General features: G+C 38.5%; 1 protein-coding gene across 4 annotated transcripts in view; it reads left to right on the top strand.

The window, feature by feature from the left end:
- The window catches only part of CACNB2 (calcium voltage-gated channel auxiliary subunit beta 2), a 246,381-nt gene that overhangs the window by 149,099 nt on the left and 69,727 nt on the right, over positions 1–27,555 (top strand). For all 4 annotated transcript variants that reach the window (XM_030233688.2, XM_030233683.2, XM_018909345.3 and 1 more), the window contains one exon: positions 13,158–13,277. In XM_030233688.2, the coding sequence (XP_030089548.2) occupies positions 13,158–13,277 (120 nt within the window). The remainder of the gene's footprint in view (positions 1–13,157; positions 13,278–27,555) is intronic.

Raw genomic sequence — 27,555 nt, 5'->3', positions numbered from 1 at the left:
TTCTTTGATGAAAGTTAGCATAACATACTTTGAGACCTTAAGATTTGGAGAACTTTAGGTTCTATTCTTGTGTCTTTCATCACTGCAGTTGCTGGACACTCATTTGTAACCAGAAACTGGCAAGGGTAAATCTCTTTATCTGAGGGATTTTTAAAAAATGATTGATCCTGGTAGTATATTAATAATGTTGCTTTTCAACAAAGTGAGATACTGCTTGCCTTAAAATTTCTGAGCAAGGTGACTGTTGCACAGCACATCTGAAAATAAAGATTTGCCAAAGGTGTACGTTGCTCTTTTTGAGAAGAATTCTATTGTATTTCCAGTTGCAGATTCTTTTGAAATCTCAAACTCATGATTACTGTATAAGAAGTAGTACAGGCAGTCTATCCAGGGAGATGATCACAGCATTCATTAGAACATAGCTGCTTGACTGTGACCAGTTTTGGTGCCCCAACAAAAAGATGTGGATAAATCAGAGAGGATGATTCAGTAGAGACCTGCCAGGATGGTTGCAGGTGCATCACTTGACTTGCAGATACAGCCTGAGGGAGTGGGGCTTGCACAGCCTGGAGTCGATATCTCTCAGCATCCACAAGGAGGTTATCAACAGCAAGGAGCTAGGCTCCTCAGAGGGCTATGTTGCAGGGCAATCAAACTTGTCTTTTCTGCCAGTATTCAGTATTGCAACAATAGATGAAAGAACAACCAGTGGTATATCCTCTAGAAGAGGAAATGGCTCAGTGAGGGATATGATGTAACTGACCCAGGCAAAGTCTGTTCTGAAGCAGAAAGAATGTTCCTGATGTTTCTCCTCTGTCTGAAAAACATAAAATACTTGGTCTTCTAGGTTGCAATAATTTTAGAAACCTGAGTTCAGTTGTTGTTCTGGAAAATATCTGTTGTATGATATGAACATGTGAATGTCCCAGAACACAAATAATACTCCAGCGCTGAATTATGAAGGTTCACCACACCATTTTCTTTTATGATGTCCTTGAATTTTTCTTTTGCAATTCATTTATATTTTATTTCCTTTCAGGTTAGCATCTAACTTCATCAGGCTAGCACCATATTCATCAGCAAGCACATTTCTGTTTCCATGTTGTCTAAAACATACCCTGCCCTTTTAACCCTCACATCTTCATTTAAGCAATCTTATTTCTAGTGTTAAAAAAAAAAATCCATAGTACAAGATCTGTGTTATCTATGAGAAAATACATTTAGATTTATCCAATACTGTATATTTTATACTATCAGATGGTTTCCTAGAACATTTTACTATTTTTTGTTGTAAACAAGTATTGTATATACTCTCCAAATTCTTGCATTGTCTTGCAGATGAAAAACAGGAAGAGCCTTCAGTCTTATTTCTTAGAAAAGATATGGGGATAGTGCTCTAAAAATGATCAGACTCAGAATCACAAACTGTCTCACTCTCCTTCTTTCAAAGAACAGTTGGTGGAGCTGTGCAAGCAGTGACAGCCGTGTAGATTGGCATGGGAGAATCAGGAATTAATTGCTTCCTTTAGCTTGATACCTTCATGTGCTCTATGTGGGTGCTCTAGGTCAGGTGGCTTTTAGAGACAAATCTGAGTGAACAGTTGGCATCATGAAATCTATACATTAACTGATGTATTTTTGGTTTAGAACAAAAACTATGAAAATATATACTGGAGAAAGGGAATTTTTCAAGATTATTTTGATAGGTGATAGACAAGAGGTATACACAAGTCCTTTCCAGAGATATTTTCTTTCATTCAAAGTATTGCAGACTGTTGTATTCTTGAAATCAGATGAGAGTAATTGTAATGTGTAAATAGTGAAAAAGGAGCCTCATCCTCTTGGTAAAATCCCAAGCAGTTTGCTTTGTTTTATGCTAGACCTGGCAGATAGATAATGGGTGTAAAGAAACAGTCTGGTATTTTTCAAGGAGTCTATTGGGATGAAGACTGAAGCAATGGACTAACCTGAAACTACAAAGACTCATGTGGTTTTGGCACTCTCAGAAACTGAGCTTAAATTAAGCCCACTGATGAGGATGTATTTTTTGTCATGTTTGTATCCTGAAATAAATTATGCCAGGCATTGCAAAACTGCTTTTTTGGTATTTCTGGTGGTATCAAAGAGAGGAAGGCTGCAGGTGCTTAAAGGGTCATTATGTCTGCAAGAAATACCTGGGCTGAATCACAAATGAACCTCTTTTTTAAAGGCTTGAGGTTTCAGTGAGCCTGGGTGAGGGAAATTGAATTAATTCCTTAGTCTTCTTATGCACAGTTTAACAGAAGTCTTGGTAAGAAAACCTCTCCTAATCTAACTGGTGAGCAATTAGCAGTGTTCTAGGTCATGACAGTCATGGAATGCTGTTAACAAGACACCATGACTAGAAAATCAAAATTTCAGTAGCAGATGATCTTGAAAATAAGCCTATCAGTAGACAACTGGTGTATGACAGCAGTTCCTTCAGAGTGTATGATTCTTAGACTAACTCATTAAGAGATGGCAAAAAAGATATTTATTTAAAGAGACAAAAACTGTTTTTATGGTATAAAAATGAAGGGTAGCAAGCAGAAATATGTTTAAAAGCAGTTACCTTTGAAAACTGACAAAGTTTGAGTGCTGGAACTTGGAGTTGTCATTGGCACAGTTGAGAGCCCCTAGTTAAGGATTAAGGGACAAACAGAAAAAGCAGATATCATTGTGAGAGTCTTCTATAGGGCACTCAGCTAGGATGATTACACTGATGAATTATTCTTTAAGGAATTAAGAGATAATTTTAAATCATCCGTCCTTGTCCTTATGGGAGAATTTGCCAAGTGTTAACTGGGATCACTACAAAGCTAGCAAAACCAGGTCCAGAAGATTCCTAAAACATCAAGATGATAATTTCATGGTACAGGTACTAAGGGAGCTGGCTGGGAAAGATGCCCTCCTTGATTCGATTCTTGCTAACGAGAGGATCTCATGAAGTGGTAGTTGATGACCTTTTTGGTGACAGAGACTATGAAGCAGTTGAGTTTAAAAACTCTGGTGACAGGTGGAAAACTGCCAGCAAAGCTTCATCCCTAGATATGCTAGGTATGAGGGGACCAGACTTCAGGCTGCTCAGGGAGCTGGTGAATAAGGTTCCCTGGGATAATACTGCTGAGGATGCTGGGGTTCATCAGTGCTAGCTGCTTTTTCAGCACCACCTCTTAATGGCACAGGAGTGGGCAATTTCAAAATGTCCAGCAGGCAAGGCAGATGGCTGGCTTGGCTGATTAGGATCTACTTCTGGAGCTAAGGCAAAAAAAGTCAGTGGAAGAAAGGTTGGGTGACATGGGACAACTGCAGAGACAGTGCTCACCACTGTAGAGAGAAAATTCATGCAGCTGAAGCTCAATTAGAGTTGAAGCTACTCACTACTGTGGGGGACAATAAAAGGTGTTTTTAAAGAGGCAATCCAGTAATGCCTTTGACCTGTTACTTGATGAGTATGGTCACCTCACAGACAGGGATATAGGAAAAGCAGAATTGTTTAATGCTTTCTTTGTTTCAACATTGATCATGGGTTTTGGGGGTCCCAGAGCCCTCAGCATGGATGGACCATGACTGTGAGAATGATAAACTCCCAGGCAGCTCCAAATTTGTGCAGGATTTGCTGCGTGTGAGTCTGTGGGGCTTGATGAGATTCGTCCAAGAGTCCTCAAAGAGCTGGCTGATGTCATTGCAAGACCTATCTCAATGATTTTTGAACAGACCTGGTGATCTGGAGAGGTCCCAGTTGACTGGAAGCTGGAAAATGTCTCATTTTTCAAGAAGGGCAAGAGGGATGACCGTGAAAATTACAGGCTTGTCAGTCTCACTTCAGTGACTGGTAAAATTTTGGTGAATATTGTTCTGGGAGATACTTAAAACCACTTAAAAGACAATGCATTGTTGGTCACAGCCAGACCTCCTCTTGAGGGGAAGGTCCTGCTAGACAGACTTATTTTCCTTTTATGACAGCATAATTCACCCAGTTGATCAAGTCGATGGAATTTTTTGGATTTCAGTAAAGCTTTCAATGCTGTCCCTCACAGAGTCCTTCTGCACAAGATGTCCAGCTCAGAGCTGGATAAACACATCATCAGATGGGTGAGCAGCTGGCTTGTGGCTCAGGCACAAAGGGTTACAGAGAATGGAGTGACATCAGACTCGGGATCTGATGGGATTCTGGAATCTAGTGGGATTCTGAGGTTTTACAGGGCTCAATCTTAGAACTAGTTCTCTTCAACATCTTCATAAATGGCTTGGACACAGGACATACTGATACACTGAATAAGTTTGGTGATGACACTAAACTAGAATGAGATGTTGGTTCCCTTCAAGGCTGAGATGCCCTGCAGAGAGATGTTGATAAATCAGAGGGCCAGGCAATCACCAATCAAATGAAATTAAGCAAGGGAAAGTGCTGGATTCTGCACCTGGGATGGGGCAACCCTGGATGTACAGACAGATTGGGGAATGAGAGGCTGGAAAGCAAAGCCATGGAAAGGGACCTGGGGGTCCTGGTCCATGGCAAGTTGAACATGAGCCAGCAGTGCCCTGGCAGCCAGAAGGGCCAACCCTGGGGGGCATCAGGCACAGCATGGCCTGCGGGGCAAGGAAGGGCATTGTCCCACTCTGCTCTGCTCTGGGGCAGCCTCACCTCAAGTGCTGGGGACAGTTTTGGATGCCACAATATAAAAAAGACATTAAACTGTTAGAGTGTCCAAAGGAGTGCAACAAAGATGGTGAAGGGTCTGTAGGGAAGCTGTATGAGGAGCAGCAGAAGTCACTGGTCTGTTGAGCCAGGAGGACATTGAGGGGAGACCTCATTGAAATTACTATTACAATTTCCTTGTGGGAGGAAACAGAGGGGAAGACACTGATCTTTTCTCTGTCTTGCCCAGTGACAGGACCCAAGGGAGTAACCTGAAGCTGAGTCAGGGGAAGTTCAGGTTGGATATCAGGAAAAGCTTCTTCACCCAGAGGGTGGTTGGGCACTGGAACGGCTCCCCAGGGAAGTGGTTACAGCACAAAGCCTGACAGAGCTCAGGAAGAGTTTGGAAAATGCTCACAAACAAATGGTGTGACTGTTGGGAATTGTCCTTTGCAGGAACAGGAGTTGGACTTGATCACTGTAGGTCTCTTTCAATCTGGGACATTTTATGGTTCTGTGAAATAGTAAAATACATGAGAGTTCATTGCATAAGCTTAACATCACCGTTTTTAATAAGGTAAAAAATGAATAAGAAAGTAAGCCCTCAAATCTTCAATTTTTATCTGGAGTAGATTCAAAATGTTAGATTTGAAAACCAGGTAAGGCCTGTATGTATGGAGATCAAAAATAAAATTCAAGGAAAATAGGGTTTTTTTTCCTTCAGAATTCTCCACTGGTTACAGAATTTCATGTTGAATTTTCAAGGAAGCTATTTTTAAGTATGCAGAAAATCTTAATGACTTGAACCAAAATCCCAGATAAAAATATACTGACGATCTGGAACACAGAATCTAAATTGGCACTTTTAACTGAGCTGAGACAAATTGGGATGATGGTTGCCATGCTTTCCTGCAAATTCTTTCCTTTTCTAGCTTTCTGGTTTTTTGTTGACATCCCAGATGTTTTCCATTTTTCCTCTTTTTTACTGTCCACTTCTAATTTCATGGCTGACCCAATTTTGTCTTTCTGTCTGTGCTCTTATATCAACTAAATTGCATTTTATATTCTAAATTCTTTTCTTTCTGAATTGTCTTACTGCAATTTAAAATCCTTTCTTCATGATATTTGCCGCTTATTAGTAAATACAGTCAAAAGTTATATTTCCATTTTTCCTAAAAACCCTCCCTTTCCTTAACGTCCCTTCTGCCTCAGTAAACAGCACCACAGGTCCGCTTGCTGTTACTAATAAGTCTGATTTACCTTCACCGAAGGTCTTAAACATATCATCAAGTTACCAGAGTTTTCAAAAGTTACCCTGAGTCAATCAATCTGTGTTAATATCCATGTGTGTGCTGACAGTCTGAGACAAAAGATAGATGATTTAGGTTCATGCTGCTTGCAATCATTTTCTTGGTGTATTTTTCTTCCTTTGACACCTGTCTCCAAGTCATTCCACTGGCAACATCTCAGTTCTGTCACCACTCTGACTTTCCTCTATAGCTCAAAATCATTAATAGTTTAGTGCCATTCTCTAGAGCCAATTAATTGTCTCAAAACATCAAATTACGTTTATTTTCCTTTAATTTGGGGGATGTTTTTGTTTCATTTTTTAAAGTTCTCAATGATGTGATTATATTATTGATAATATAACAATTTTATAATTATTAAAATTATAATAATTTTTAAAAATTATTTTGGAGACCACCTTCTATTTCTGTCATTGCCCTCTTCCTCAAAATCCCTTTCTCTTATTTCATAAATGTGAGAATCTCTCTGTCAGAATACACAGAGCTACCAGATTATCCTCCTTCAGAGGCTTTTACAGAACTAATCTCTGCCATAATACATATACGAAATTTACTTAAAGAACAACCCACTGTGGTTATGCAAGGGATGAGTCATAATGCTGGTATCGAGTATTTAAAAATGCTTTATTTTCTATTGCATTGCTACCTTGATTCCTTTGTTACTCTTTTGTTGGTTTTTTTCTGCTCATGTTCTCTCAGCCTTTAGATTGCAAGCTCATTTAGGCAGTGTTTGTCATTCACTTTGTGACTGCAGTGCCAAGCACAAAAAGGTCTCAAGGAGTCTTAGATGTTTTTTGGAAAACAGGTAAACTAACACAACAGAGCATCCCACAGATTTGGGAAGAGTTGAGCTAAGACTAAGAAGGTTCTATTTGTTTGCTAACTAGGCTGAGCTCTGCAGCTGCCTTTTTGCATATTTTCAAAGATTTTCTGAGGAGTCTCCATGAAAAGACCATCATTCCTCTAAAAATATCTACCCATTCCACTTTTCTTAGTGAAACAACATAGAAGCAAACATTTAGGCTAATATCATGAAATGTGAGTGCAAATGTGTGGGGGGCTATTTTTGTTTTGTTGTTTTGATTTTTCCTGATAAAGTATCTGGTACAGCTGTTTACCTGGTTTCTGAATGCCAAAATCTAGTCTTCTGCAAACCTAAGAGCTTTTTTAAAAAACTCTGCTTTCAGGCAGCTGTTGATTAGATTAGTGCCTTGCAAACATGTTAATGGAGAGCTGGATGCTGCAGTCAAGCTTACCAAAGTCATGTTAAGGGTAAAGAAAAGACTGATTTCCTATATAATCTCCTTTTTAATCACATTGCCACCCTAAAGCTCCCAGCTATTCTGAAATTTCAATCCTGTGATTTGAACATCTCCCAAGGCTGTAGATGCCGTAGCAATGCCACATAAGCTCTAGAGAACAACAAAAACATTCTAATCAACATTCAGTTTGGTTTTTAAATGCAAACATTGAATATTTCAATGCCTATGGTAGGAGCTGGTAGCCCTCCTTGGATAGTAATTGTCTATTTACATGTAAATTTTGTGAGACTGCAATGCAGGGTGCATGCCAAGAACAAGGGAGGACATCAGGACTAGACTTTGCCTGTGTGTGGAGCATCCATGACCCATACACGAGAAATTAACAATTACTGTTTGATAGTGCCTTAAAAAAAACATGGACTCACCTTTTTCCTTTGCTAAAAGGTATTTCTACAGTTTGTCATGCACTTCAAATATACCTTGCAAAAAACTAATTGAATTAAATTTGGTCTCTCTAAAAATTCTACACTCAAGTAATTAACATCTATATAATATTTTATACCATTCTCATTGCAGCATTTTGTGTTTTCTTCATCATAATTCAAATCAATGACATTATTTAGACATCTGGAGAAAATTTCATAGATAAGAAATTTTCACGTTCACCACCTGTGGTTCCTCTGCTCATGGTGCCTTTGTGGGAGAGCTTCTGACTTCTGAGTATATTTTTCAGGTTGATCAGTTTAGGGTGAAACAACAATCTTTATTCCCTGGCGTATTATAATGTGCCAATGTCAGCAGTTTCACTTCATATTAAACTTTGACATTTCATATTTTGCCTTTGTTCTGAATCAATTTTAAAAGATTTTAAGAGTGATTGACATTTTATGGAAATTACTCTTTGGAGTTGCATACCACAAGGACACAGTACACTATCTCAAATCATGTCCTATTGGAACGTGCCATTGTTACTGCTGCCACAGGATAAGAATGTAAGCAGTTAACAATATCTCTTTATAAATTCTGAACACTGAAGTGATTTGTTCCTCTTTCTGGCACAGTGAGGCCTGAGCTTTCCATATTCAAAGTAAAAATCAAATGAAGACATAATTTCTCCTTTTGGATTTAAAAGACTCATTAGCATCAAGTGAATGAAAAGATGAAAAATACTTTTTAGAGAAGACCCCACTGCTATAAATTAAGGGTTCTATATATGTGTGCAGTCACATATATTTCCTTCTTCCTAGTAAAATCTCAATGCATGTTTGCTTACTGCTTCCTGCCTTTATTTAATAAATAATAATGTGAAAAGTCTTTACTTGAAGGAACTTGGTTGATCTTTCTAGGAAGATAATTTCTTCCAAATTTTCAGTAATCTGGAAAATTATCTGCTCTAATGATATCTAATTACTGACTGGATTACACTGCTGAAGTTAGTTATGGTACTCAGATTGTTTTTATTCTTTAAAGGCAAAACACTATATAAAGGCCATGACTGAATTTGTGAGAGTAGTGATGGCTGTATTAACCCAGTGAGAATTTATCAGTCAAAATCTATACTTAAGCTCCAGCTGTGTTGATGAAAGTTAAGCATGGATGCAGAAAACTAACAAGAAAAATAAGATATTTAGAGACACTACTGAATTTACCTAAGTAGTTTCTACCTGCAAGCAAAAAGAAATAATATAAAAAAACCCTTTTACTTGAAGGACCCAGTAAAGATGTACACCTTTCTGCAATACTAAAAACATCAGACATTTATTGTCTTGAAGGAAAAGGAACTCAAATATGATCACATATGACCACTGGCAGTGTGAAAAGTATAAGTTTGCACTGTAAGAATAGCTCATAGAAGCTACTCTAATAAGTGGTAAGATAATTGGGAAATATTTTTCAAGCATGTTATTAAAACAGAAATTTCTTTTTCAAACAAACTGGGCCCGTAAACCTGAAAAGTAAAGAATAAAATAAAAAGAAGAATAAATAAGTGGAGTAATTATTAACATGAATTACGTCACTTTTATTAGACAGTTTCCCATGAAAGATGAGGAATTGGGGGGTGCAGTAACATATATTACATACAGATATTACTGCAGATCTTCCATATGGCAAAGGAAGGAGATGGAGACATGAAGAATTTCACAAAGACTGAATTTCAGAAGCTCTTGGGAAACGATTTTTACTGTTCTCCAGAGTAACCCAAAAAAACTTCAGCATCATTTCCTCCTTCCCAGGGAGGAAATGTAGTTTTCTTGGTTGTCATTAATGGAAGATGCACATCCACTTGTCATGATTTTTTTTTTTACTAGTCAAGGTATTTCTTTTATAGTTTCATCATAATTTTTTGTATAGGTTTATTTTTTTTTTATCCTAATGTGATTGAATGCATTCTTAGCTCATATAAAAATACTCAGAAGTTTACACAGTTAATTAAATGCATTTGTATGCTCCTTCTTTCCCTGTATTATCCAGCTGTGAGTTTTTTCCATATTCAAAAAGCAAAAAAAGCTTCCAGCTTTCCCTTTGCACAGAAAATTTCCATGACCATGTCTGTACCATGGGGAAAATGAATATAATACTGCGGTTGATTCATACAATTTGTCAATATAATTAAAATAAATGGAATCACTCTGATATTTTGGATGTGTTTTGGGACTGTGGCCCACGCAAGACATGACAAGCACTGTAAATGATCTCTGTGGCCAGGAAGATGAAATTCAAATTTTAACAATTCTAGCCTGACCCAAAAGGCATTTTGCCCCCTTTGGGGAGATAGGAATTATGTTACTGTGCTTCATGATTTTTTTTATAGGGTGAGGACTGGTAGGTAGCATTCCTTGTGCACAGCAGAATGAAGGACAGTAAAAGTGATGCTATGCTGCTTGGTCAGTGTCAAATATTGTGTGTTCACCATAGAAGTGCTGTAAGAAGCAAACACTCACACTTTGGTATGATCTCCTGTCAGGCTTAATGGCTGCTTTGCTTCTCCTCTTACTTAAAGGCAGTGTTGCTTCCGGGCTGGTTTATGGCACCATTCTTCATGGCAGCAGAGTGGCACCAAGGAGCTGCAGTGCTGGTGGGGAAGGGTTTGGGCATGCCCTTTCCAAGGAGGTTTGAGTGTCAAGGGACCACAGAGTGTCCTGGGGCCTGGGATTCTGGGGGAGCTCATTACACTTCTCATTAGTGCTGTGATAGCATCAGTGGTTTTGTCCACAGGCCACTGGTGTGTCAGCCATAACTGGATTTAAACGCTGCACTAAACTTCTGTCTGCTTATTGATGATCCTCTTTTCCCACTATTTCTATTGGCAGCTGTGTCAGAAGTTGTGGCAAAGGGGAATTTTAAATAATAGCAAAATTTGACAGGCTTTGAGGATGTTACAGGGCCTCTGTATATTTTCTTAGCAGACAAGATATTTTTAAAAATGCAATGAACTTAGAGCGTATTTTATTCTGATTTCTGATCCTATTGCTCTAGCTGAGGAGACATTTTAGTTTTGAACGATCACCGTAACTTAGCAGATGTATCTGAACTCCTGAAAAGCAAAATATTCGTTGGAGAATAATTTTCTTTGTCAGTTCAAAGACAGCTTATTAAATTCTATGCTGTAACTATTACAGGCTTCAGAAAAGAAAAAAAGTAAAACATTTGTAAAGTTAAAAAGTAGCTTTATTTAGAAGTGTGAGTTTAGTGACAACTGTTATTTGCTCTAATAATGGTGAAATGAAGGCTGCTGGATCACTTGTGATGGGCAATTTCATTGTTATACAGACACAAATCATGGCAGGATTCGATCATTCCTGGGATATGCTGACAAACTGCAGCATGTACATGACCACTGTTCTCAGCTGTAGTCTCTATTTGCTGTTTTTCTTGTAAATCTGAATTTATATCAAAGGCAGGCACTTCAGTCAGCTACAGTGATTTTTTTCACCTAGATTGTTGCATGTCCGTCAGTAAATTGTAAATGCTCTAGGGAAACCTGCCTTTGCATGTCACTCCCATTTCAGTTTATTTCAGGATAGAGGGTGATTCTGAAAAGCAGAATAGTGAATTTTAAGGTTTTGTTTGGCTTTTGTCATATTAGGATCTAATATATGTCTGTTACGTGGTATGTTGCAGTTTTTCTTTGCTCCTTTTCTCTGCTGATGTCAGAAAAAATATACGCAGTAAGCAGGGGGTTAAATTCCCACTCAACTGGCATATTTTTGGTTTCTGTAAGGGAAATGTGAGTGGAGCTCAGTGCTTTGCAGCGGAGGGCAGAACTCCGTGACAGAAGCAAGCATCCAAGGGAAACGTGGCTGGCAGCAGACATCCATGACGGGAACGAAACACTGTACCAGCTCTTCCAGTTTCACAGGGACCTCGCGTTTTCCAGCTGTTTACCCTTGAGATGTAAAATGGCAATTTGGCATAGGCTAACAGCCCGGTGTGATGTGAGCATCTGCGTAAAAGGCTGCACATATGGAGCATGCCCAGTGGTATGAACAGCCTGTTACCCCACCCCCAGCCAATCTAGGAAGAGATGAAATGAACTTTGCACTTGCAAATGTCACTGAATACATTTTGCACAGGATTTTAAAAGGTTCTTTTACAAGCACTATTTTTAACAGCCAAATCCGCCCCCCAAAACAGAAAGGAAAAAGCTCTAGGTATTTTTCTGTGATCGATCTCAGTTTATGATCAGCTGAAGCATCTCTCACAATATTTAGGAAGCTGGTTTTATTTCATGTTTTTATCATTGAAGTTGAGATCTTTGGAGGTGGTTTGGATTTTCGGGAGTTTTTTGGAATTTTTTTTTTTTTTTCATTTTTTCCTACTGGCATGAGAAAATTTGAGAATTTAATTCCAGTAGAATACTTGGAAGCAGTGAGGCTGGAAGCTTGAAAGGCAGAGGGAAGAGAAGGAAGGCTCTCACGGCAGAGCATGGATAGGAAAGGAGCTGTGATTCTGCAGTGCTCAGTGTGCACATGTTTTATGAGATCAGTGCCGGGCGCTGCAGCTGCGGACAGTAACTGAGCTGTCTGGCTAATGAAGGCCACCTGGATCAGGCTTCTGAAAAGAGCCAAAGGAGGACGTCTGAAGAATTCTGATATCTGTGTAAGCCCTGCATTTTCCTTATCACCTTATATTGTATATATTGCAAGGAGGGAGAGAAAAAAGGTGGTGAGGAGAGGACAGTTGTTTTCATTCTGATTGAATTACCAGAACTCTATTTTGTATGCAGGGAGATGCAGAGGGAAAGCAGAGCTGTCATTATTTATAGAGCTGTTCTGGCATTGTGGCTGTTTCCATTGTGGTGATACAGGGACATGTGTTGAGTCCAGACGGATTTTATTAGTTGGAAGTTGATTTGTGGTCATTTGCATGTCTTGCTGAGGGGCAGAGATGGATATGAGCCATTTGCTGTTTTGATGGGGAAAGTGTGTCAGGTAAAGAGGCTGCCCTAAAATAAAAATTCATCGCAGAGATTAAATCTCTTAGCAGTGATATTCTGTAATGGTAATTATTGATAGTACATTTGCATTTTCATAATAGAAAGCCTTTTTGCTTGCTATTTCTGTCACTATTTAGAGTTCTAATTTTTATGGAGCCATCCTTGAAGCTGCTGTGTGTCCTTCAGCCCTGCACTGCACCAGTGCTGTAAGTCTCCAGAGAAACTGGCTCTGCTTGCTGAAAAGCACACAAATAAGAGTGCAGAGATAGGGCAGGAAGTAAAACACTGGAGAAGGCACCTGCACTTTTTGAAAGTTTCCAGAAGAAAATGTTTACATAGATATAATTTCTTCTAAATGAATTTACCTTTTGGGCAATTAGTCTCTTTTCAGTGATAAAGAAGTACGAGAAAAGGCAAGGTATATAACCACCTCTACATTTTTTTTAAACATCAAAGGAACTTGTGACATTATTTTTCCTTTTCTTTTGCAGGGTTCGGCGGACTCCTATACCAGCCGTCCATCTGATTCAGATGTATCTCTGGAAGAAGATAGGGAAGCAGTGCGGAGAGAGGCAGAGCGACAGGCCCAGGCACAGCTGGAAAAAGCAAAGGTAAGGCACTGTTTCATGTTACAAACTCGTAAAATGCTTGGCTTTAAAGCAGGGGTTGAAACTAGATGATTTTTAAGATCCATTCTAACTCAAACCATTCCATGATTCTTTGTCATCTCATCCCTTAGTGATAAACTGTTTTTAATGTGTTAACATATCGATTAGAGCTCTTATAAACCTTCCAGACAGCAGCTGAAAATATATGCTCCGTGAAAAATCACTTAGAATCAGTTTTCTGTAGCAGGCACTTGACTGACTTATGTATTTCAGAACATTCTTATTTAAATGTGTGCATTTCTTCTTTTATTAAATATAAGCATCTGTTGCAGTTTATAGGGTCAATGCTATGAGTTCTTACTGAAGATGTTTCTGAAAGTTTGCTCATGAATTGCCAGGACACAATGCTTTTACAGTGCCAAAAAATCAGCCCTCAATTGAACATCCTGTTCATTTCCCTTCAATGAAGAATCAGTCCCTACAAGTCATATGTAAATAGAGAGAATCTGTTACAAGTGTGTTTTTTTCCTAGAGACTTCACTGACTTTACAGTTTGTGTGTTAAATGACCCCATGAGTCATTTGCTGGAGGTCTTCTTCAGATTTCTCCTCTCTCCATGCTCCTGGCAGATAGTGACAGTGTAGTAAGAATGAGCTTTAGGTTTTTGCTGTGTGTTTATATATTTTCCATGAGATGTATTTAGGACTGTGAAGGTTTTAGCAGTGAAACTGATGGGCTTGTTTTTCTTTCATCTGTGCTACATCTTTAGATAATACTGCACCTGTGAAAACTGTGCACATTTTGTTTATTATCATTATTCATTTATCACTCTATTCCAATTTTTCTTTTTTTGGTATGCTAGCTGAGAGATTTAAATGTATTACTGTTTCCCAAAATCTGGTTTTTGTTCTAATATATTTAAATACACCATTGAGATCCCCCTTTAGATCTACCTGTTCTACATTTTTCTGTCACTTTCTCTGAGTCCCCTCCTCCATTTTGCCTAGTTTTTTTAAATTCTTTATCTCCTTTCCATCTCATATTCTATTTAATTCTCCACTGCCAGCTTCACCTCTGCCCGTTTATGCCACCTGTATTACAAGGGCTCTGCAGAAATCTGTGAGTCCAGATCACTGTGCTCTGTAGCTGATAATGTGGCAAGGACCAGCTCTGTAAATAATACAGTAATATAATGCACAAGCAGACATCTTCATCAGGCCAGGAAGCCTGAATAGGGAAGCCAGAAATGTTTTTTTTTTAAATATAATTGTTAACTGATATTTAATAAGAGCTCCTACAGCAGCTTTTTAATGAGCTGCTGGAATGTGCCAAGTGTAGGAGATACTGAATATCTCTTTGAAGTTGGATCTTGCTGTTCTGGGATTAGTGTAGCAGAAACTCAACAGAAGCAGCTCACTTCTTCCCTTCAGCCTTGTATCTCAGAGATTGCTGTTTGTAGTCAGGAGTTTCAGTTTTATCAGGGGTGGGTTTTGCTAGTTTGAGGTTTTTTGCTCCTGGGAAAGATGATAAGGGCTGCCCTGAAATTCAGGTGAAGTTTTGAATTTTATCAGTAAATGCACAATCTTGAAAAGAAGAGTTGAAGTAGTAGTATCTTGCAGATTAATCAGGGTAGCAGTGCAGTGCTTACTGCTGAACTGATGCCTCCCTTAGCAATGAGTAAATCTATGCGAGTGTTGCTATGGGAATTTGGCTTACTGATGCTGGCTTGAATACATGGACAGCCCTTATGTAATATTCATGACCTCTAGCACAGCTGCCATTGTAGTTTGTAGAGAATCTGCTAGCAGACCTTGACTTCTAAAAGCTGTATTTCTATACATAAAACCAATGTTCCCACTCCAGCTGGCATGAGATATAGTCTCTAGGTCTGACACCGTCTGAAACTGTAAGACAACTTGTGAACAGTCAAAGTAGTAAAGGCACTGCCAAAACCAACCTGTTGTAACAATGGTTATTCCAGTCATAGAAAACACAAAATTAAACACAAAATTAGTTATTTGAAGACTTTTTACTTTAAAATAGATTAAGGCTGGAATTAGATTAACATTTTTGTTTCTCTAGTCAAATGTTAAAAGGCATTCCAGGAGGTAACATATGGCAATAATTTTATGTAGAGGCTGTAACAGTGTAATATTTAGTCTAGTGAAATATTTAAATTAATACTATTAAATAAAATATTATGTAAAATTGCTGCTTTTGTTTGAAATAAGTGGTTAAAAATGTGTTTAAATTAAGTCTAACTCAGTAGATGTAAAATATGACAGGGTGTGGTTTTTTTGCCTTTATCGATGGTTCAGTCCTTCACCTCCCTGAAAAACAGTAAAATCAATGAAGCAGTAGCTGCTGGTGGTGCCTCCTGGCTGCTGTCAGCCCCCAGATGTGTTTGCCACAGGCTGCAGATTTGCTGCCTGCTCCCCACGGCTGCCTTACCTATGCCCTGACTGGCTTCCAGGCAGAGCCAAGTGACAAAGCTGCTTTAACTTTTGCCTTTTCTCATTGTACGAGGAGGTGTTGATCCTAAATAAAATCATTACAAATGTATTTGTCACGGGAATTAGAAGAGGGTGACACACATGAATAATGCAGTGGTGGAGGAAAGATGATAGTGAATTAGGGGGAGATAAAAAACTATTGAACCATGTCACGCAGTTAATGAAAAGAGTTAAATGACATCCATTTTCCTTTATTACAGCTAGGGAAAACACCTTAAACTGAAGATAAAAATACAGTGATGGAGCACACAATGCCACATTGTTAGGACAATTTTAAGATTTTTAAATTTGTATTTTTATAGCATCTAAGTGCTTGTGTGACATGAAGCCTTAATGTGTCTCTTATACCTATCCAAACAGGGAAAATCAAAGGGAAAAGCTCATAAGGAAAGGCACATTCTGGCTACCTTCATTTATTTATTTATTTATTTAATACAAGCATTGCTTCTCTGGAAAATGCTTAAGCATATTTTGCTGACTCACTTTGGCATGTGACTTACTGTAAGGAAGGTGGGGCCATGAGCACGTGTTTGGAGTCATCCAGGGACAGAAAATTAAGAGGCAGCTGATGAGGCTACCTGCAGGCCAGCATCTACTCCCGAAGGAAACAGATCTGAAATGAAACTGTTAAGCTCAAAGCTGAGATGAAATGTTCTTGATTAGAATAGTTTAGCAATAAAAATGCAAAAAGGCTGGAACTTTTTGTTGTTGTTGTTTTTGTTTGGTTGGTTTGATATAGAGGAAAAAACAATTGGAGGCATTAACGATTTCCTGAGTGCTCTCCTCACAGACCATAGCATGTGCTAAATCTAGGATAAAGAGAGAGGACCCGTGCTGTGTCCAGGTAGGGTATGCTAATAGTATCCAAATCTAAGGGCTTCCTGTGGTGTTTTGCTGTTTCCTGTTTTCAGAAAACCACTAATCTTCAGTGTTGACAAGCCAAAAAATTAGTGACATTAATTATGTTTGTCACTAATAATTAAAAAGCCATCATTTCTACAGTCAAAAAAGCTTTTTAGTTGTGGAAGGATGATGATTCAAAATAAAAAAAAATTACTGTCAAAATGAGATCATGGCCTATGAGAAGTCAGTAATTGTGTTACTAATAGGAAATCTCAATTCCCCTCAACCCTGCTTTCTTTGCACTCCACCTGATGCTCCACTGCTAGCATCCCTTTAGGAGTTTGTAAAAATTTGAAATATATATGCTGCTAGTTTTAAATGTCTTTAAAATAATTTTTAGGTTAATGTGGTGAGCCACTGAAATTTTGATACTAGATGTCCCTTTTCTGGGTCTGAGGCAATGATATAAGCTGTCACATTTTTCTTTTTTTGATGTGTGCTGTAGTAGTGGTGATGGCTTGTGACTGTGAGTAATAATGCAATGTCTTAAATGTAATGCATTGCCTCCATGCATGGTTTGGGGACCACAGCTTTGAAATGTGTCAGAGGCTGGGATAATGCCTACATAGCTCTGTAAGGCTGAGGGCATGAAAAAGATTGTCAGATGTAATTATCCAGTGCAATGTGCCAAGACTAGTTATTTGAGTATTTATTCACTCTCAGACAGGTTTCACAGCCTCAGAATGACCCCATGCTGCTAGGAGGCAGCTGCAAAGCTAGTTGAGGTATGTCTACTGAAGCTGCAGTAGCATTTTTGACAGGCCAGAAGTGCCCATCTCCTTGATGTGCATCCTTATATTATGTCAGCTTGTTCCCTCATGGACATTCTTTCCATTTTCTCTCAATTACCAGAATGTCATGGTGCTGAACAAGGCACAAAGCTATAGCAACACAGGATAGTACTGTTAGCTGTTGTGTGGTAATATTATTTTTCACTGATTACTTCTCATTTGCCCTTATGTAACACTGGGATGAAAAGCAGCTTCCTTTATATTCTTTGTGACCTATAGTTTTTTCTGGTGTGTATTAATGATGCAATATTTGTTCTACTCTAGTGCCTGCTGTTAAATTGGTTATTTCCCTGAACAGTTTATCGCTTTGTACTGTTGGGCTGCATTGCTGGGGGCTTGAATTCTTTCTTCCAGTGGGGTCTCACATAACCTGGAATTAAATGTCTCAGAGACAATACTGTTTCCAATTAGAAGACATTGGTCCCATTCATACCATGATTAGAGTGATGAAATACGTTTAGTAAGTAGCATTTCTTCTTCTTCTTCTTGGGTTTGAGTAGAAAAAAAAAAAGAGTTCAGGGATATTAACCCAGGCTACATTTAGAGACCTAGCTGTAGATACTTTAGTATCCTGACTTCTTCACATAATAAGGAAGAGAGATAAATTGTCTCCAAGGAATGGATGCAATACTGAGACAGCATTTTGAGATTCTGAGGACAGCCACAGCTCTTCTGCCTGCTCTTTCACCTGCTGCTTTCACATGAGCCTGCTCCCTTGGTGAGATGTCTTTGTTCTGTTTGTTCTGTATGGTTAAATTACCACATAAAGGGCAGCAGTGCCAGTGGTACATTGTGTAAAACTAAATAACTTCTTTATTAAGAGCAGTGTGAAAGAAATATTTAAACTGAATAGGTGTCGTAAGCCAAGTGCGAACATCCGTGCCTGGATGTTTTTCTGTTCCTTGTCCCACAGGTCTCTTGTACACCCAGCCAGTGAACTGTAAGCTTCTGCTACAGGCTGGTACTGCACAGGTCACAGCAGAGATTCCTGAACCCTCATGAGCCTGTATCCCACCTGTGGCTGCTGAACCAAGCTGCAAATAAAGTGTGCTCAGGCCAGCCCTCCCGGTGGCTCAGGGGTGGTGGCTGATGGGTCTGGGTGTTGAGCCAGATGAGCATGAGTGTCACAGGAGCCATACAAGAGGATGAGAAGTGGCCTTGGGGATGTTCTTGGTGACTGTGGAGAGTGAGTGTGGCACGGTAAAGGAGGAATTAAGGTGTCTTTTTGCAGACTGCTCAGGCTGGTACAATGGTGAGCAGTTTTGTTGCTATCAGATTGAAGTAGATGCTGCTGATTGCTGTAAGCAAAGTGATTTCCACTTAAGACACATATGACCTGGTACATTAACTTTCTTAAGGTTTATAGGGTCAGATTTACTTTTCTAACATCCAAGACCGTAAGGTAATCCAAGACACTGTAATACAGAAGTTCATTTTTATCAGCAGGTGCTCCACCTATTAGATGCCATGTTTTTTTTTTAATGGTTAACATATGAATTTTCTACTTAAAAGGGAATAATGATTCAAATGTAGAGGGGAAGGTAGGATTTCAGGGCATGAGGCATTGTCAAAGGTAGTTACAATGTATGTGATGTTTAAATATAAAAGTCTGTGGTTCTGGACCTCTGACCCTGAGATCAGTTCAGTTGGCCAGAGCATGGTGCTAATAATGGGCTATTTACTTAAGATCCTCGTGGGTCCCTTCCAGCTCCAAACATCCTGTCAATCTGTAAACAGGACCATAAAGGAATTGTTAATGGAAGACCTACACATGTAATTATATCTGTGTGGGCTTATGCATGTGTATGTATGCATTATATATATCCATATACACATCCCTGTGTATATATGAATATACCTTTGGTTATATGGCTGCATGTATTGGATAACTATCACTGGTGACTTGAACTGGTAATTTATATTCTACAGCTGTACAAATTCCTGTTGTAAAATGGCTGATTTGGATGCAGGGAGAACTGAAGTATTCAGGTTGTACTGAAGTATTAACCTGTGCAAAAATGCAAAGCTTTTGTCAGAGAACAGTTATCCTGTGATCAGAGCTGGTACTGGACTGTCATGGGTTTTTTGGAAGCAGGAATGAGTTGGAATAAGGACTTCAGTGCAGGCAACGAGTGTCTCACCTTGCACAGGTGTCCCAGTTCAGTGACACACGTGATGTGGCACAGTGCCTTTGAGAAAAACTTGTTTGGACAACAAAGCCCTGTGCTTTCTGCTTCCTGTGCTGAGGGGACTATTTTCCAACCAGTTCAGGAGCTAACCTGATTTCTGTTGGAGAAGACACCTGGCTGATGTGTATTATTATGCAGGGAAGTACTTGTCATCTGCAGTGAAAACAAACCTCCAGACAGTTCTTGAGTCCTTGGCAAAGATCTGAATCCCTTTCTTTCTCCATAACCCAAGCTCCCAAAAATTAGGAAGAAAGTAGAAAAAACCCACAAGTATGTATAGTTTTGGCTATATATATAATAAGAAAAAAATGGAAGGAAGCTTCAAAAATAATCTCTTTTTTCCATCATAATTGCAACTTGTTTTATAAAATTACATGCAAGATGCCAAGGAGTTCTAACTATAGGTAGCATTAGAGTGCTTTGATACAAAATTAGACTGACATTAGATCCAATTCTAAAGTGTTTGCTTTGGAAAATTTAATATTAGTTACATAAACGACTCACTGGTTGTATAAAACTTAAAAAAGTATTTAGGAACTCAAAGTAATCCTGCAGTACCTGGGAGAAGAATACTCTGTGTTCCCAGGTTAGGAATATTTTAAGTGCAAAACTCAGCTTGAACTATGAAGAGCATCTAGATTCTGCATAATTCAGAGTATTAGAGGAATTACTGTAAAATGAAGATCCAGAGAGGTCCCACTGATGCTTTTCTGCTTATGTTCTGGATATTTTCTGGATGTGTTCCTGCCATCTTTTTGTCTATATTTTGTGTAAAGCCTGTGCATAGCCTAGAGCAAAAAACTTCCCTTAACATTCACCTGTGGACCCTGCAGAAGGCTCTGAACACTTCCTATCTCTATTAACCTCCAATCCTGCTTAGACATTTTCCTCCAAGATTTTATAACCACCTGGCTTGTATTCCCACATTAAATGCGATAAACACTCTATTTTATACTCCGAAAATGATCAGTCCTGAGGTAAAATGTGTATACTGAGATGCATTTTAGACTGCCACAAAACATCAAAGATTAGCAGACATTTATCCTTTGTGAAAGTATAGATAACCCTCTACCCTTCTCCTTTCATTTTGGTCATGGAAATGTCGCCAGCGGGCTTTAGTCCTGCAACTTTCACAACTACCTAGTTTTATTTTTACTTACTTGATTGAAACAATTCTACTTTATTAACAAGTAAGCAAGCAAGCAAATACTTTTACTGAATCTGATATGAAATCTTAACATATAAGTTTCAAATGGTATTCTCTACCTTAAGATATTTATCACTGAAATATTACTTCTTGGAGTTATTTTTTTAAAATGCCTTCTTCTGCTTGCTAAATAGCTTGAGGGTGATATTTAAATCTGATTTTATTGTTAGCAAGACCTGCAAACAGAACCTGTTTCAAAAAAAGATTCAGTGTCAAGCAGTACAATGGTGCAGAAAATTCAGATTAATATTGTTGCAGAGAATTTAAGAGTTTCTCCCATTTTATTTTTTTTTTACTATCTCCAGCTTTTCTTTTCTTAATATTCTCTCTGGCCAGATATGGGTGATTTTACCATACTGTAATTGTTATATTTTTAGTTTATTCAAGTGGTTGCCTGTCATAACTGACATTAAAATAAGAACTTCTAATTCAATTATTCCTAGAAGTGAGACTTCCTCTTGCTTGTTGGTATGTAAATACGTGAGCTAAATACATGTTAGCAAGATCGCCCTTTAATCACATTTTGGAAATCTTATCAGATAAGATACATATTTTCAAGGTGATTTGTTGTTTACATCTAAAATACAGGATCCAGTTTGAACACTGATGATTTATTTTCAGTATTTTGAACAAATCTGCATTTGACAGGTATGGAAAGCAGGGATGCACCCCATGGTTTGAGTTTTGTTGTGCAAATATGCTTGTGTTATTGAACTGCAAGTCATCTTTTTTCAGTGAGTGAAGGAAAAGCCAAGGGAAAAAAACAACTTGAAAGGGAAGATGAAGGATCAAACTGCAGCTGCTTTGATTATTTTGACTGGAGATGTCAGATTTTTGAAGTGAGAGAAGAGATGCGCCTGCTGCTTTTTGGCTCTATCCGTTTGGCCAATTACTTAAAAATGAATTTTAAAAAGTTTTTGGATTCTAATATTTAAATTGGGGTAAAACATGTGGGCACAAAGCATCTGGGGTTACTCTGCATCCCTGTCACCATTGTCTGTCACAAGAGAAACACTTCCTCACAGAAGTGAAAATGAGAAGTGCTGGGAACCTGCCATCTTGTAAATCAGCTGTGCACATTGCTTTTAATAATCAGCAGTAATAAATGGCAGGAATTGGAAAGGAAAATCTATTTCTGGCTTTCAGAAGCAGTCAGATTACAGATGAACGTATCTTTCCCAGAGGAGCTGTAAGGGAACTACATTTATCCTAGCTCTCTCATTTGACCCTTTTATTCCCTTTTTGCAGTGAGGCACGTGATTCACTCACAAAACACATATTTCTTTGCATTCTGCCCTGGTGTTTCCTGGTAGTTACTCCAATTGAGATATATAACACAGGCCCTCCATGGAAGTGCTCAACTCTGCTGCCTTTATAGTAGCCGTGGCGTGTTCAGTGGACCTGGTCTGCTGGGGTTGAGTGTGGGCCTGCCTCATCAGCTGCCCTCCAAGGGCTTGAGCTGCCTTCTGCAGGCACAGAGATGTGACATTTCCTGACAGGAACATGAGAAAAGAGGAGTGTTCTCTGTTACCTGTCACTTGTTCTTTGTACCACTCAGCTGGCAGTGACTTGGGAGACTCCAATAGCTCCAGCAGCCTGTCCCAAAGGAGGTGGGTGCTTTCCTTTGGTGAGGTGAAGGAAGGCACAGCTGTGCTGATGTATATGGCTGTATGCATGTGAACTCTAATGAAACCCTTACTTTTTCCTCAGAAAGGGAGAGCTTCCTTACTCCTAGATTTAAACTCAGCATAAAATTGCCAGGTTAAATTACTCAGTGTAATCCATATCTGCCCAGTTTGTCTTCCAGAGCAAGAGCTTGTCTTTGCATTACGCTCAGAGCTGGGTAAAATCTCCAAGGGAAGCTCTCAGTCCAGGAGCTTCTTTTGGAAGCCCATGATTACAGTAGAGGCCTGAGAAAAAGGGGAGGTTAGGAAAGGATAAAGGGGCAAAAGTGGAAAGGAATTTGGAATTTTGGAAAGGAATAGACACTGTGTGGATTGACTCTTACAGACTTGTTCTGTGATTCAGCTTGAAGAAAATCCAAGTGGGAAGGAAAAACGGGAGCTGTTCTTGATTTGGCATTCTTGAGCAGGTTTGAGAGTTTCAGCTTCTACCTTGTATATCTCAGACTTGACAGTATTTCTCTCACACCCGCTGGCTGTGCTGTGTCTCTCTGGCAGTGCAGTTTCATGGCAGTGGCTTTGGCTCAAATCATTGTTTTGAGAAGTTTCCATCTGCAGCTGCTCAGTTCATTTGTTTCAGGCGGGTTGTTTTGAAGCCAGCTTAGTTGGGCCCAGTGTGCACGGTGCAGCCTTGTAGGCAGAAGTGTGCTGTGGTGTGGGCAGTGCTCCAAAGCACAAGGCTGCAAAAGCAGTGTACCCTTTTCACTAAGAAATCCACCTTCTCCTGTGTGAGTTGGGATCTTGCTCTTAACCTCCTGCTCATCATAGTTTCTGATACAGCAGCACATGCCCTTGGGTGTTTGTTTACCAGCTGGCAGTGAATTGATTATTCTTAAGCACTTTCCTTCAGAAGCTGTCTGATGTAAACAGGGACATGGCTACACACTTGCTGCTTAATTCCAGGAAAATGAGCAAGACATAAAAGATCATGAAACAATGTATCTGCTTTACCTACTTCATTCTGTCATAAATAGACAAGGTCTTATTTTGATCTCAAAAATTATGTTTCAGTGTTTCTTCCTGAATGTCCTTGCAAACCCAGTAGAAATTTTGTATAATGCAGTCTGGTGGAGAGTTGTATTCCAACAGTCAGAAGTAGAACTACATTTTCTCCTTAAACTTCGATGTATGTTGCAGCAATTTCACTCTGTTCATGAGCTATAGGCTCTCTGCTGTTACTGAAGAACTGATGCATGCTAGGACAGGAATGAGGACAACCATCATTCAGCAGCTGGAACATATAATATAGATACCATCCTGCATGCATCTTTCATGTCATCACAAAGACAGCTGCAATAGCTTTTTCTGAATTTTGTTCACACTGGGTTCTTGAAGCTATGTTCATTATTTCTAGACACGATGAATGTCTGCTCTTGTACATGACTTCCTACTGAGTCTCCCTGGGTGTTTTAATGCTGACTTAAAGTTCTCACCACAGTGATCTGTTGACATGGAAGACCCCCCACACTACACATAAAAAACCCATTCCTTTATGAGAGCATGGAATTGTGGAGATGAAAGGCCACTAAGTACGTTATAACTGTATCTGGTTCTCAGATGTTTATATGAAACTAAAATTCATCATATGTGTATCAGTGGTATAAATTTTGTTAATTGTCAGCGCAGAAATACTTCTTCTTTTGATGCATAACTGATATTGTCAAGTTTGTAGTGTATCTATACAAACCAAAATAACTTCAAGTCCTAAATTCATTTATTTGAAGTGATACAAAAAGCATGTATTTGTTTTGTGAGATAGTTCATTTAGGAGTTCATACAGAGTATTCAATGTCAGTACTGCTACGATGTCTGTAAAGATTCTGTTTATGCTTATAGCACCAAGATCGACATAATAAAATACTATGTTAGTTCTTTAAAAAACAAAACAAAAAACAGAAAAAGAAGTGGTGCTTTTCATCAATAAGCTCATTTATTTTCAGGGATTTCTGTAAACCATGGATAACATAGGAACTGCCATGTCAAAACCCGTAAACAATTTTCTTCCTTGTTAAAACATGTTGAATAGTTTACAGAGAAGTAAAAGATATCAAGTTACAAAATACACATAAGGATTTATGTCACATTAATACAGCAAGAAAAAAACTCATGTGCTGATCCCTCTTCCAATTTAGGCCTAAGAAATATCTAAGCATTTGAGAGATATATGGAAGACCCAGGTTGGATACCACCCCTCTTGATTTATATCAAGGAATTAAGTTAGCTTCTTTTGCTCCAGGTTTTTTTGTAATTCTTCTTATGGAGCCAATCTGAACATTTAGATTGCGATAAAAGTGGAAGAAGGTCTTATCAAATCAGTTAAATCTGGTAAAACTCTTTTTTTTCGGTGAAGGAACTTTGAATGGAAATAGAAGATAATATAATATTTTGGGACAGTTCAGAATGTACAGTTTGAATTTACGGTTTAAATTAAGCAACGAATCAGAGTCTAAGAGCACACATTTATATTGTTCAAGGAATATAAATTTAATTGATCAATCTGATCAAATGCATTGATTTTCAGAGTAAAATATATTTTTTGTAGAGTTTTTTTCAAATTTTTTCAGAATTTTAAATGTTAAAAAAGTATTTTTTACTTCTCATTATTGTAGATTTTTGCTTAAATAAAAGCTCTTTAAGTTGTTTTCTAATGGCTTTCTCAGTACACTCAATATTTTTTGTGGCTTTGATTCTTCACATTTTATATATAAAGTTTAAGATTTTTAGTAAAGTACAAGGTCTTTGATACAGTAAAAGGGAGATAAATTGTTGAAGATTCAGCAAATTAAGTGTTATTTCTTCTAGCAAACATTGAGTAGCTGCTGTGTGTCGCTTTAACTACTCTGAGGACAGAAACAGGTTTAGCAAATGTTGGGCCCTGTGTGAAATCAGTATCTAGTATGCATGTGAGAGAAACCTTCTGCAGAGGTGGGGGACGCACATGTTCTTGCATAACACTGTCAAATTTAGCAGTCAGTTGAATAACACCCAAAGAAATTTCATGCATGGAGAGTAAGGCTTCTCTAATTAGCTGTAAAAGTCCAAATGATGGGTGCTAAACACTGTATTATAGCAGTAAAAATCTCTGTAAAGCTGTAAAGCTTCCATCACTATCATATGTAAGGAACTGCTGGCTTTAGTCAACACTGTTACAGAAAACTTAGTTAAAAGCATCATCGTGTAAACCACTGCTTGTGGCTCACTGCACATTGTTTGAGGCACTCTGTATTTGCAGAAATTTATTTCATTTTGGAAGGGGGCAGAGAGAATAAAATCCCTCAAATCTTCTATAAAAAATCTGCAGATGTTTCTGATCCTTTTCTTCACTTCTGAATCCCAACGCATGCTTCCTCAGTGTGTCCCCTCTGGAATGACCCACAGAAGCTTTAACACCAGATTCTCCTCCAGTCTGCTCTTAGAGGTAGGAAGCATTTAAATTGCTTCCACTCCCTGACTAGTAGCTCAAACATTCCACATCCTTGCTAAAAGCCAGCTGAGGCTGGCATGGAAAGTGGATGGTGCTGAGACCCATAATGACACTGTCTTGCTCCCAGTATCTGCTTTGAGACCTGGTTTCAGCCCCATTAAAGGGTGAATTTCTTGGTTCAGCTGCATTACAAAAAAAATCTAACAGATCTATTTAGTAACACATACACTGCATTTAAATTATTAATTCCTCTCAGGGTCAAATTAGATAAATATATTTTAATGTCATTCTAGAAGTTAAAAATAAGGGTTATATATTAAATAGACCCTAAATCTCTCCTATTTACTCTTAAGCTGAGAGAAGGTATGCTGCATATGCAGAAATACAGTTTTGAGTTACATTTTGTTTACTGTTGAATCTTTAAATTGAAATATGAATTCTGTATTCAAGTCATGGCTTAGTCATTATATTTAGCCTAGTTAAAGTAGAAGTTAGCAGATAGGCTTTTTAAATTTTTTTAAAATTACTCTGATCAGTTTAGAATGTCTGTCAAGGCAGGCACTTATTACATGTATAATGTATGTATGCAAATAGGAGATACAGGTAAAGAAATGAGCCTGCACTGACTGTGAAAGAAGTCCGTTTGTTTGTAAGTAGGCTGCAGTGAATTTCTGCATGTTAAATAGAGAAAGTTCTTTCAACTTTGTCAAACTGTAGTCCATGAAGCTAAGTGCTTTTATCCCACAGTTACTTGAAGAAACACATGAGTCATCAACTAAATAAAGTTTACATTTCAAAAAGGAACATATTCCAATATTCCAAATGTACTGTATTTAAATTTGTTTCTAAGCAGAATTAATTTACCATTATTTTTGTTTCTTGTTGGACTACACTAATAGGTTAATGATATAAAAAAATTAACAATTTACTATAGGTGAGTGCTGTGATGCAGCTCTCTTGCTGGAATAGCCATTACGTGACTGTATAATGTTGGCTGAAAGGAATTGAAAATGCATAAAGCCATGTCTGAAGGTCATGCTAAACTAGGGCTCAATTTCATTATTAAAATACTCTTTACCATTGTTAAAGCCTTCTGCTTCACTTCATAAATAATGACTACATGACATATGATCCAGGGCCATTCATCTTACCTCTGTATTTCTCCAAAAGGTACTTTATAGAGTGGATGTCTACTTTATATTTAGATGGAAGTTGACTAGTCCTAATTTCCTGGAATGCAAGGTTTGTCTAAGTTTCATTAGAACAGAGAATTGCATCCAAATCAACACCTTGTAGGGCAACTAAAACAGCTCAGTTTGGTGCTGGGTTTACCATCATTTTCTTAATCTCTCTCTATATTTTACCTGGCATCTTACTCTTTTCAGATTTCTAATTCTTTCCTTTCCCCTTTTCCTTAGTTTCTCCTTGTTAGTCATGATGGTGATGTGCCCAGTCTCTGGGCAGCCTGCTCCTTTCCTTCCTGCTTGGCTGGAGCATCTCTGCAGGCAGACAGTGGTGCAGGGAATGAGGAGGGGCTGGGAGCTGCTCCCTGTCATGTGGGAAGATGAGGCA

This window comes from Serinus canaria, chromosome 2 (assembly GCF_022539315.1).
Source record: "Serinus canaria isolate serCan28SL12 chromosome 2, serCan2020, whole genome shotgun sequence".
Classification (NCBI taxonomy): Eukaryota; Metazoa; Chordata; class Aves; order Passeriformes; family Fringillidae; genus Serinus; species Serinus canaria.
Note: the sequence above shows the minus strand (reverse complement) of the source record. Positions and strands in the feature narration are given on the sequence as shown.